Source organism: Rhinolophus hipposideros, assembly GCF_964194185.1.
Source record: "Rhinolophus hipposideros genome assembly, chromosome: 5".
In the NCBI taxonomy this organism is placed as follows: domain Eukaryota; kingdom Metazoa; phylum Chordata; class Mammalia; order Chiroptera; family Rhinolophidae; genus Rhinolophus; species Rhinolophus hipposideros.
Genome location: NC_138051.1, coordinates 46,933,102 through 46,946,404, shown reverse-complemented (window position 1 = coordinate 46,946,404; position 13,303 = coordinate 46,933,102). Strand labels below are relative to the sequence as shown.

The 13,303-nt window shown below is 36.4% G+C and overlaps 1 protein-coding gene across 15 annotated transcripts in view; it reads left to right on the top strand.

Annotated features, from left to right (window-relative positions):
• The window catches only part of ATOSA (atos homolog A), an 84,092-nt gene extending 74,535 nt beyond the window's left edge, over positions 1-9,557 (top strand). For 12 of the 15 annotated variants that reach the window (XM_081047284.1, XM_081047291.1, XM_081047294.1 and 9 more), the window contains 3 exons: positions 2,861-2,929; positions 5,194-5,393; positions 7,990-9,557. In XM_081047284.1, the coding sequence (XP_080903410.1) occupies positions 2,861-2,929; positions 5,194-5,393; positions 7,990-8,143 (423 nt within the window). In that variant the 3' untranslated portion in view covers positions 8,144-9,557. Of the gene's footprint in view, positions 1-2,860; positions 3,025-5,193; positions 5,394-7,989 lie in introns of all 15 variants that reach the window. The other 3 variants (XR_013993276.1, XR_013993277.1, XR_013993278.1) reach the window with 1 other exon arrangement.
• The last annotated feature ends 3,746 nt before the right edge of the window (positions 9,558-13,303 follow it).

The following is a 13,303-nucleotide window of genomic DNA, read 5'->3' as shown; positions in this document are numbered from 1 at the left end:
GACCTTGGTTGACATGTGAAAAACGAAGAATTAAGAGATAAAGGATTTTGTCACTCTGTCTCCATAAAGTACACACAAATGATTACAGATTTTGAATAGATATTAGAAAGAATTTAAATCAGGTTATTGAGTTGAGTTAGTCTGTCCCTTAAGAATCCCTGACTTTTTTGTCTGATAATATTTTTCAATAAATTTTCCATTGTGTAATTTTTTTCCTAAGTCAGTTTTACTCGGGAATGGATACCCTTTGCAAATGACTCTGTCCAAATCTTAGACCACAGATCTTTCGTACTGTAAATTAATAAAATTAACGTTCTTTCAGGGAATCTTATTTATATATTGGTAGTTTAGTCTGTTTTCAAAGGACTGATCACATTTTGATAAGATAATACATATTACAGACCAGCAGAACTGAGACACCAAACTCCTATTTGTTACTCTAACAATAACTTTGGGACCTCTCATCACACCTTATACAAATGACTTACCAAGGTAAAATTTTAGCACAGAAAATTCTGTCTTAATAGTATAGAAGTGGGCAAGGACTTCTCATTAAATAATTCCTTAAAGATTAACTCGAAGCTATATAATATCTGTCTCCAATTGGCTGTCAGTGGTAAAAATGTTCTCCAAGTGTTATATAATAACATTTCACGGTTTATAAACTAGAACATGGTGGAACCATGCAGAAAGGTCTAAAGCAAGTATACCAGCGGCAAATTCATGGAATGACTTGCATTAACATCGTATTATCAGGGCTGTATATTCTTTTCTCCTGTTTGTAATTAACCAAATTAAGATAAACTTCTTTCAGTTTTACTTAGCTTTGTATTTTCTCTATTCCATAATAATTTGAGGATGAGCTTTTGTATATGATTTAACCCAGTTTAAGTTTCTTAACCTTTCTATTCCATCCTAAAAGGCCAGAAGAAAGTGTATTTTTCTTATTTATGTTCAATACAGTAACTTTTTCTAGGTAGAAATATTAATACGCTGACCTATTAAAATAATAACGAAGTTAATAACATTAATAAAATTCCAAATAATTTCTCAGTTCCTTTCTAAAATTCCTAATTTGCCAATGCCATTACTTACCTTGCATTGCTTAGTAATTGTTGTAAAGTGTTGCCTTAATCTTTAAGGTTTAAAAAAATCTGTATTATTAGGTTAATGCAAAAAGTAATTGAGGTTTTTGCAATTATTTTTAACCTTTTAAACTGCAATTACTTTTGCACCAACCTAATATTTCTTCATAAATTGATTTAGTTGCTATTATCATGTTCTAAAAACTATTAGGATTGTATGTATTAAAGGAAGTAAGTATCGGCTTGATAGTAGTTTTTGCCTCCCCAGTTTTTATTTATTTATTTTGGGGGTGGCAAGGAAGAACAGTAATATACTGCCTGTAGCAATGTGATTATAAAGGTAGCTATTATTTAGATATATTTTACTTTTTCTTTCTGGAACTAGGAAGAAGAGGGGTATTACATACTGTAGCATTTTTAATTTAGAGCAAATTATAAGAGAGAAATTGTTTAAAATTTCATTGCTGTTTTTGTTAGGGGTACAATTTGTTGATATGCTGTTTTCATATGACCATGTGATAAATCAGGTTTGTTAAGAGCCACAAATGTCTTCTCATTGCCCATTTCTCTGAACGTTTCCCAATAGTAACATGGTAATTTAATAGTCTGATTTTGTGCTCTTCACTTGGAACTGAGGTATTCGCGTATTGGAGTCTGGTCTTCCCTTTTACCTTTGTCCACTCCTTTTTACCCCCACAAACCTGGCCTGTCTCTCAAACCCAACAGAGGTGTTGCCTGATGGAACAGTCCTGTTTTATATTTTCTTTTACATAAGGTTGACTTGTTTTGGTACGTACAATATAAAATGATGGGATATGAAATGTAGAGCATGCAAGTATTCTGCTTAACTACATTAATTATTTAAAAGAAAACCGTTAGTCCAGTTAAAACAAATGAATCAGCAGTTATTTCTTAAAGCTATCTATGAATTAAGTATCACATTCATTGTCTTTAGTCCTTTTGTCATCCTAGTTATCTAAAAATTTTCACGCATTCAATCTTAGGTTCTCTTGTTTTAATATATACTTATTTCCCATTGTTTCGGCTTCTGAAGTGATTAGAACGTCCTCCTCAGAAAACTACTGTACAGCAGTGCTTCTCAAACTTTAATGTGTGTATGATATCATATGGGGAATCTTGTTAAAATGCAGATTTTATTTGGTAGGTCTGGGGAGAAGCCAGAAGTTCTGCATTTCTAACAAGTTCGCAGATGATACTGATGATGTTGGTCCGTCTCTACTCAGAAATCCATATATATGACCAAATTCGCTGACTGGAGAATTGACTTCATTTTTGGCCAAGACTTAGACCCTTCCACATTCCTGATTTTTTTATATGTCCAAAGATCAATAAATTGTTTTGCTTGTTAATTTCCCTCTTCCCACATGACACAAGGATATACCCTGTCATCTCCCTTTATCCGTTTTAGATAAGGAACTCCTTACTTCTACATCTTATATCTTAATAGAAATTTCAAGCAATAGGGTGTTATATGTTTGTCATGTATTTGATATATTTGTTATTTATTATATATTTGATGTTATATATTATTTATCGCAACATCTCCAGGAAAAACAGTAAATTAATTGTTTCCATACCAGTGGGACCCTCACTGTTTCACACTCATAGAATGTATCTCTCTCTATTCATTCAATGTGAATGGTTTTCCATACAAATAGATTCTGAAATTTTAGTAATTACATGATTAATATTATTTTAGTCTTTTATCTACCTATGCGTCAGTTTGTAATCAATTTGTCTTCTTTCATTTCAAGGGTGTGATTACTTTAGAGTCCCTTGGTAAAAGGGGTTATCGAGTACCTCCTTCAGGAACAATACAAGTGGTATGTGTTTTATAGCCTACAATTGCAATAATCATTCTCTCACATACATATAGAACTTAGCCCTTTCTCCTGCTACTGCTGCTGCAACAACTTTGGTAAGTAACAGTGGGGCTGCAGCTTTCTTTGGAGTTTCCCTGCTCTGCCCCAGGAATGACCATTTGGGGACTCCATAAAAGGAAGCATTAATAAGCTAATCAAGGTGAATGCTTTAGAAAAATAGTATATGACAGTTTACATGACTTAAATAGAGCAATTTTCAATATAATTAGAACGTAGCATAACCAGTGCCTTCTATTGCCAGATTGAGATTGACCTATTTAAAAGGAGACCCTAAATATTAGTATTGCTTTGGCAGGAAAACTTGGGAAACAAAATTACATTATCCCTAGTGTAATAATTTCTAAATTGATCTGATGAAATGGTTACACAAAGCAGAAATGTAATCTGACAGATGGCAGGGCAGAGAAGCCATCTTTCCTTTTGTGTCGATCTAGCTTGGGTTCAGGAGAACTCTTCTAGCCCAGAGCAATCCTTCGTCATCCTTGGTCTAGGGTTCTCAGAAGAGTAATTTGATATCAAGGCCCCTTTACCACTGAGTTCTTCTCCAAGTCAGATCCAAGATAATCTTGAAAGCCCAGAAGTCTATTACAGAGTTGGCTCTTGCAGACTGAAAATTGTCTAGCTTAATTATACCTCAGTAAAGCTGAAATTAAAAGGGGGGGGGGGAGTCGAACAGAGTTCCTCATACTCAGGATCTGGTATAATTCAACAAGCCTTTGTATGACCTTTGGCCTCAGTGCCATCAGTACTTCCTTCACCAGACCACTTTTACTCATCACCTTTGTTCCGGTACAGCAAAGGAGTCTATACATTTGCTTATATTATATCACACAGGAATGAAACACAGTACTATGTGTTTGTGTGTTGCAATATATACATATATACATTTTACTGAAGAAGCAGCACTGCATATTAAACTAAGATTTTTATGTTGAGTGGACCTCTTGCTCTAAAACAGTGATCTGTTCTCTTGCCTCTGGCTATGTAGCTCCGGTGAAAGTTTGAGTCACTGGGAAGCTAGTTATCAGTTGTCATGATGATGAGACATAAACACAAAGACAGCAGGTCATCTCTTGTTTGAGGACTGCCAACTTTAATGGTTAATTTTAAATCTGAAATTTAGGTATTGTGTTCCTTATATAGTTTAATTATGTATAAACATGGTTTGAACTCCTGGCTTGCTAGTTGTGTGGTTGTTGAATGTATTAGCCTTAATCTTAAGACTCACTAGATTTAAAAAAATTGGATCATAATATTGATATATTTCTCATTTTGATTCAGTGAGTGATGTCCAGTGCCACGGATGAGCTTCTGAAAGCATGGGCACCAAGTTACCTATTGATGTGTTGGTAATTTGGTTAAAGTCAGATCAGCAGCTTGGGATTTTGTTTATAAACCAGTATTTTTAAAAGTATATGTCTTTGATTATTAATAGCCAAGTATCAATTGAATTTAACTCAGTCTTCACTAAGGATACATATTTTGGTATATTATGATATTAATGATGATTAAAAAAACTGTTGCTGCAGTTTTTGAAATCAATCCAACTGTGAGAACAAGAAGTATTATTTAGCTTACTTTGTAACTAATAATAATGTTTATTTTTTAAACTTGGATACATTTCCAAGTAGGAAAAAGAAATCTCCCTTTTGAGAATATATTTTTATACTTTAAGTTTTGTAATAACCGTATCAACCTAGCACACCAAAAAGTGTAGTTTTACCATGATTTTGTTTTTTAAAAATTCTATTTACTCACTACTAAAATGTAAGGAAAATTAAAATTCTGTTTTGAGAAATTTGCAGTTGGTACATTTTAATGAAGCTAATGTTTGAAATAAATGAACTGGAATGTTTTAATCCAGAGGGTATATTTTGCTTAATCTAGTGGAGCCATTTCTTGAAATCTGAACAAGGAGTAAAAGTTATGTATTGTCTATTAACATGAAATTTGTGACTAAAGGTTTTGATTTGTTACAGGATTTTACATTATCGTGAAATAAAAATAAATTGAACCATTTTTTAAAAAAATACTGAATATTATCTCATAAACTTCTGAAATTTCATTAACTTTAGTCTCCAAAACTGAATTATATATACTGGGATTAATTTATTATTTTAAAAATCTATTATTGGCATAATCATTTTGACTCAAATCAACAGATCACCACTTTTAAAGAATAATTTCTATATTGTTTTCTATAGACCTTATTTAATCCTAATAAGACTGTGGTGAAGATGTTTGTTGTGATATATGACTTACGAGATATGCCAGCCAATCATCAGACATTCCTACGACAACGAACTTTTTCTGTGCCGGTTAAACAAGAAATGAAGAGAAGTGTTCATAAAGAGAACATCCGACATACAGAAGAACGGTTATTACGCTACCTCATACATCTGAGGTAATATTTCAAGTATATATCAAAATATGTTACTTTAGAAGAACAACTCTAAATTAATTTTCAGTTTATTTTTAAAACTTGCTCTAACTAGACCACTGCCCCTTGGAATTTGCTTAATTTGGAAACTCCTGATGATATGCCAAGATGCAGCAAACACAGGGAATATCTTCCTGCGGTCATTATTACTTGTTCATTAGGGGAGTCTTCATTTGTAGCTGTGTAATATAAAGCATTTTGTGTAAAAAGAAATGCTGATAAATCTGGGGCCCTAGAACACATTTTCTAAACCACTGCTGTCCAATAGAAATATAATGTAAGCCATATATGTAGTTCTGTTTTTCCTAGCAGCCACATTAAAAAAGTCATAGCAGACAGGAAAGATTAATATATTTTATTTAACCCAATGTATCCAAATGTTATAATTTGAATATATAATCAACATAAAAATTATGAATGGTATTTTACATTCTTTTGTTATACTAAGTACTTAAAATCAAGTATGTATTTTATATTAACAGCACAACTCAACTTGAACTAGCCACATTTCAAGTGCTCAGTAGTCACTGTGGTTAGTGGCTTTTGTATCAGACAGGGAAGTTCTTAAACTTCATTCCTTCATTCCACAAATAATGTGCTAGGCATCCTTCTAAGCACTATGAAACAGCTGTGACAAAAATCTCTGTTCTCACAAAGCTTATATTCTAGTGATTCCATTAGAAATATCTTTTCTTAGTCAGGATGGTAAAGCAGTCTAAGGCACTGTGTTCAGAAATATTTTTTTCCCTCTAACTGTTACTACCCACCTCACAGCTCTATGTTGTGAGAAACCATTTGTATGCCCTTGAGGTTCAAGTTGCCAGCACCCTAAGGTAAGGTTTTCCAACCTGAAATCTGTGTGTAGCGCTCATGATCAATGAGCAAGTCTGTTGGATAAGAAGATAGAGCTCGATAGCCTTTTGCCTGTAACTCTGTTCCTAATAATTTTGTGATGCCATTCATAGTAAGCCATCTATCATGTCAGTGAGAGTAATTTGTCTTATCCTAACTCCTTACTGCAAGGAGCCCTATTCCTCTGGAGGAGGCACCTTCTATTCAGGGCCCAGGCAGAGGTCCTCTGTAATCTGTTACTGAGGGTGACCACCAGCTATCTTTCAATAGATATGCCTTATGGTGACGTGGAGTGAAGAAGTCGTGAGCTGTACACTTAAGTCCCACAATTGAAAAAGTTTGTTAAGTTCATTGGTTCCCCCCGTTGTACTCTTACCTTGAGGTCTCTGCCTGGTGTTCTGCGCCTAAGGACATGTTGAACCAGCACCGTGTATTTAAACCCAGCTTTATGACACCGGACATGAGCCTCATGGGAAATGTTACACAGATTGCGGGAATGAAAAAAGAAATCTACCAAAACAGACTAGGAAGACTTTTTAAATCTCTTTTGGTAGAAAATAGCAGGTTGAAAAAATAACTCCCAACCTAATCCAGGAAAAGATTCAACTCTCTCTAAACTTCCATTTGATATCATTCCTCTCTCTTCCAGTCGAACAACCTTAACCATATGAAACCAAGATTTACCAAAGTAAAAATCAACTACCCCAGCTTTTATAATCCGCCCCCTCACCTAATGATTAGATACTTTAAATGCTCTAAAGAAACTTGTTTGCCAAGTATGGCATAATTCCCAAAGCTAACCATGTTCTCCTTCAGATTGAGACAGTGAAAAATTTCAGAAAGAAGAAAAGAGTGAGACAGAGAGGTCTGCTATAATATACACAACTGACAGCCAAAATTTCCGGCCAATATAGGAGTAAAATCCACAAACCCAGAGAGTACTTCTGTTATGCAAAGGGAAAACTAGAGAAATTAGCACTAAATGGTATGTTTGACTATCTGCCAGAAAAATTTATCTGATGAAGGATTCCAGCCCCCTCTATTACGCTATAGATATTAGCAGGGCATAGAAGCTGTTCCACGAACAGTTTTGGTAACCATTTTATTTTATTACTAACTTTTCTCATTTTTAATGATGATTAGGCTTTGTATAGCTAGCCATTGTTGTTGACAGCAGTCCTTTCTCTTCCTGTGATTGTCCTCAAAACTTGATTATTTTCTGTGGTGACTTTTCACGTGTGGAATCTATTTTAATGTACTCCAATTGTGGGAGGGTGAGTTGTGTGAAAAGGATCAATCTGCGTGGCTAGAAGACGCTAGGCTTGCCAAGTCCGAATGTGGTATAATTGGCTCATGTGAACTGAAACTTGACACTGTCGATGAGGACAGGCGCATGTCCTGTGGGGTCAGGGATGAAAAGTAGAATTGTATGTGAAACCCAGATTTACAGAAGGAAGCATGTCTGGCATTGTGAGAGGGAAAAGAAGTATGACGTGTTTAAGGAACAGCAAGGGAGAGACACTTAAATAGCTGCACGTGCTTTGGCAATATAAGACTTTGAATATCTTGTTAAAAAGTTTCTATTAACTTTGTGGCAAGACTAATTCTTCCTACCTTTAAATTTTAATTATCCATGGGGTGTTTTTGTTGTTGTTTTAAAGACTCATTCCTTGAAATGATGCATCTTTTTGTTTGTTTGTTTGTTTAGGTTCCAGAGTTCTAAATCTGGAAAGATCTACCTCCATAGAGATGTACGACTCCTGTTCTCTAGAAAGTCAATGGAAGTTGATAGCGGTGCTGCATACGAACTCAAATCTTACACTGAATCGCCAACAAACCCTCAATATTCACCAAGATGTTGATAAGGAGTGACATTTTAAAGTATTTGCTCAGTACCCAAGTTTGAAAGTAAAAATTAGTGTAGAACAGAGTGTACCAAATTAACAACCAGGAGAGTGGATCCTCTCCTGTTATCCTGGACCAGTCTTCATTAAAGGATTCCTGGAATGAGATCCACATATTCCAAGTAGACTGGAAACACTCATGTCCTAAACCTTTTTGTACTGTTGAAACCACTTCATTGGACATGTTGCAATAGCAAAACCCCCGGTTAGATTAGTGTTTACACATTTTATTTCTCAGTTATTTAATATTTAATGTTTTCCTTAATACTCAAGTAATGTTTGTCTCTAGTGTTCTAATGTAGCACAAATCCTATGTAAAATCATACTATGTATTTTTGACATTAATGTTGAAATCTGAAATATATGCACAAGTCTTTAATTTTGTGTGATGTGTTTTAAGTACTATACATTTTAAGTTATTGAAAATGAGAATGAAATGTTGAGCTTCTTTAAGATTAACGCACTATGCAAGCATGTGTACTTTTTATATCTCCCAAGTTTAATTTTTACAACACCCCTTCCAGGTTGCTGGCTCACACAGTAGTCCTTTAACATTCTGTATTAGCAGTGCAATGCGGGCTCAGCTGCTTCCCATTCCCTTTGCAAGTTCTGATCATCATGCCCATTCATATTCCTCCTAGAATCCCTTATGCCCCAAACAGTTCTATTTTTCCTTAATCACTACTACAGAAGCTTTACATTAAATTGCTGTCTCATGCTAGATAACTTTTGCAAATTGTTAAAAGAATATGTACTTTGAAAACAAATTAGTATTTATATTGTAAATATATGCAAAAAACAAAGAAACGTGTATTTGGCTTTTATTTTCAAATGAGGCATTTATGTGATTGAGTAGATTTCTGGTGGCCATCAGACAGTTTCCACTCTAGCTTTACCACTGACAGGAGGAGTGGGGGAGATGTTTTGAGCCTTGTCCCAATTTACTTTCTTATTCTGGGTCACAATGGAAGGCACTTGGCACCTGAGAAAACCACTGAGCAAGGGAATTTGACTGAATGCATCAAAAGCCTTCCCTCCATCCCCCTTAGAAAGAACAGTGGTGTTAGATGTTTGCGCAGGGACAGTGGGCAACAGCAGACCAGATAACAAGGCACAGATACTGGGAATAATGGGACAAAGCTACAAGTGCAGGTTAGAAAATATGTACCATTCAGGTAGGCCAGACCCAGGAGACCTGGGAGCTAGAACCAGATGAGCAATGTGGAATTTGGGAGACGGGAAGGTCTTTATTTGGGGGCCCAGCTAATGAGTAGACTATTCAAAAGAATCTGGACAGGTGATGAGTGTGCGGCTATAGGCTGTGGGATGGTCAGCAAGAAGTCTCTTACAAATTTATTTTAAAATACCAGCTAAAAGAGAAAAGGCTATTTATATTTTATAAAACTAAAAAAAAAAAGTTTTGATTGGCACAAATTTATGAAGATTGTTCTCAATCTTCAGGCTGTGTGAAAGCAACATGGGATTGGGCCCCAAAAGCTTTGGATTGTAGTCCTAGCTCTAATGATATCTGATGGGACTGACTCCCAAGAATCCGCTGACCTTTCTAGGTCTGTGTGATTAAGAAAATGGGGTGAGTATCGTTAATGGGCCTTTTCTTCCTAAATCCTGTCATCTAATTCTTGGGATAAGGATTTCAATACACGTATCTAGACTTACACATTTAAGCAAAGTCAACATGGGTAATTTTATATAAAACTTGAAAAACACCAAGCAGTTAAAACACTTGTGCTTTTCAAAATTTTTAAAAGTTATTGCTTCTTTGACCTCTCCAGTGATCCAAAAATTAGTAATGTATATTTTATGTAGCTGTCTTTTTACATGGCCACCACATTGTAATCTTTCCAGTACATGGTTTTCCACCTTACTGGGCATTTTTTTTAGAAAATGTCAAGATGATTGAAGCATCTGGGTGCATCGTGTGCTCTTCCTGGCAAGTTTGTGCAAGAGAAACATTTTGTTCCTCTACCTCTTGGAAACTTTTTTACCCATGTTGTTTTTCCCAGTGAGATAGCGTCACCCAGGACCTGTCTGCTCTCGCTTGCCTTGTACTGTATCATAATGATTCTTTTTTCACCTTTTTTTTCCCATAAGCTAAAACTTTACCACATCTCCTACATGGCTCCTCTTTATAGTCACAAATTCTGTCACTAGATTGAATGTTGGCATGCAGGTAAAGATACCAGCAGATAATCAACAGTGATACTACCTATGGTAGATAATAGAGATTTCCTCACTTGCTGCAGGTTCACTTGGCAGTTTTACAGACTAACAAAATGAGTCATAGCTGATAACTACCTTTAAAATGGAACTCTAGGTCACAAGTAACATGCAGAAAGTCTTTGAAAATTTTCTTATCAGATGAGAAGGAAAAATATCTTTGGAAGTTTTCTTATCAGATGAGAAGGAAAAATATTAATAAATTATGGCGGTTGGCTGGAAGGCACCCAACAGAAGGTTCTCTCCTCTTGTCATTTTCCCCACTAGGTACTGTATCTGTCATTCCCAGAGGGTTAAAGAAAGGAAAAAATTTCTCCTTCAAAAATTTCATCCTTAGGATCCCCTCTTCCCTAATTTGTTTTGTGAATGAAGCAGTGATTCTTTTTCAATTTAATTTTTAAAATTTATGCAATGTTTATTATTAAAAAAATGTTTTCATACTACATAATTATATAAACTAAGAGTGAAAATCCCTCCCTCTGTCGGCCCTGCTGGGTATCACTTTACAGAGATGGTCACTGTTAAAATTTTGGTATATGACACTCGTATGGTCTACTAGACTTAGGAACACAGTATCAGTCTAGAGAGGAAGTGGTCTTTTCATCATAGTAGGAATTCACTCAATCCCTATTGGAATCAGCCCATTCCACTCCATCATGGATTATCTGGGAGAGATACGTGTATTAAACTTGGACACTGTGGGAGGAGGAAAATAATATAAATGCCTACTATGTGCCGGGCGCTGTAAGCAATTTATATTTATTTAACACTTAAAGCCATACTTCAGAGACAATATGAATATATTTTACAGTGAAAGAAAGGGAGGCTTGAAGAGCTTGCCCAAGGTCACACAGTAAGTAGAAGAGCCAGGATTCAAATCTAAGTTAAAGCTTACAATTTTTCCATTCTGCTACACTGGCATTTTGCCTCTTTTTTCTTTTTTTCCACTAGTAATTATGGCCTGGCACTAAAATATACTTTTCATCAATATTCTTGGCAACCAAGTTTGTAATTTGCTGTGTGATATAATAAGGCAATGCTTGTTAATCATTAGGGGCAAAAAAACAAAAGACTGATTAAAACAATAGACTTTGGAAAGGAATATCCTAAAACAATTCAGGGGCCATTCAACTGCTTATAATGTCAAGAGACATGGAAATACAGTTGAGGGAAGTTTTAGAAGCACACTGTGGCAAATATTTTATGAGATTTTAAAGGTTTAAAGTTTTTAAAGTCTTCCAAACCCCACTGTTCATCATTCTTTTTAATGCGTTCAATACTTTTCTGTTTCAACCTTCCCAGTTTATATAGTCTCCCATCTCACTAAATCCCTAAAGAAGTGTTCATCTTCCACTTTCTAGGTTCTACTTCCAACACTCAAGTTGTGGAAACTGCTCTCTTTATAGTTATCTGGACTGCTTATTTAGGTAAGTTTCCCTAGACTTTGCTCACAGAAGTCACCATTTATGCTCAGGGTTTTTGGCACTCCGTGTCTCACTCGGTTTCCCTTAGTTGATCTCCCAGTCTCTTCCTGTCTCTTTTATTAAAAATGTCTTCTGTTCTCGGTATTTGCTACAATATTAGCAATGATGTAAGTGGACTTCCTTTCTCACATGTTTGCAGAATGGATGTGGTGGGACATTATCTCATCTACTTTACTCACTCCTACAAACTCTTGAGCTAAGGGCACCTAAACCTCAAAAAGACCCCTGATCTTTTTATAAAAGATTTTACACACCTACCAAGTTCTAAGCCCAAAATTCTTTGGTGCACTGTGCGTCAGAATCACCAGGGGGAGCTTTGGTTAAACATTAATGTTTGGACCTTGCTTCAGACCTAATGAGAATCTCAATAGGTTTTCTCTGATTCTAATCCCTGTAGCTAATTTAGTTAATAAATTTAAATAACATTTAAAATTCAGTTCCTCACTTACATTTAAACTGCTCAATAGTGCTATATGGCTGTGACTACTATATTAGACAGCACAGACAGAATATTTCCATCATCACAGAAAGTTCTATTGGACAGTACTGATCTAGAATATATAGATGGCAGTTAAAGCTATCAGGGTGGAAGTGATCTTTTGGAGAGGGTAGAACTAGAAGAGAAGAGGAGCCAAGGACAGAATTGTTACAATTCTCCCATTAGGAGGCAGATAAAGACTCAACAAAGGACATTAAGAAGGACTGGCCAGAGAAATAGGAGAGAATAAGACAGTGGTATCCCAGTGACCAAGAGAAGAAAGTTTTAAGAAACAGGGTGTGGGGACAGAGCCCCCGAAAGCAGTTTCCAGGCTCTCGGCCTCATGTGGAGAGGTGCTGGCTCAGATAGTGGATGGCCGTCAGCTGTGGCTGGTTGGCCATCAGCTGTAGCCATTAAGCCATTGGTCACTGATATAACTGCCGCGGCTACGGAGGGGAGCCGAGGAGAGTGAAGGAGGAGACTGAAGGAGAGTAAGAGAGTCGAGGAGAGTTGGTCGGTTGGCGCAAAGCGGACAGCAGGTCACATGTCGTGTAAACCCAGCCTCCAGTGAGACCATAGTGGTATGACTTCCCTACCTATGGCTCCATGGGTGTTCCTTTTTGGCCTCACCATGTCCTGCGTTCTTATGTGGGGAGCGGGAGCAGAGACCCCGCAGGCCGCCCCGCCGGATGCCCCGCATGACAAATGGCGCAGCAAGCAGGGTCCACGGCGTGACACGGTGTTGGTGATGAGTGTGCAATTTTAAACATTAAGGTTCATGGTTGATGATGCAGAGGGGTGTTAATTGGGGAAGGATGGCTTCCCACTCAGATCCCCACATTGGGGCATTGGCCTTTGTGAATTCTCCATTGACCAAAGTCAGCCTCCCAGAAATTTAACCTTGCCCTCATGCAAGTG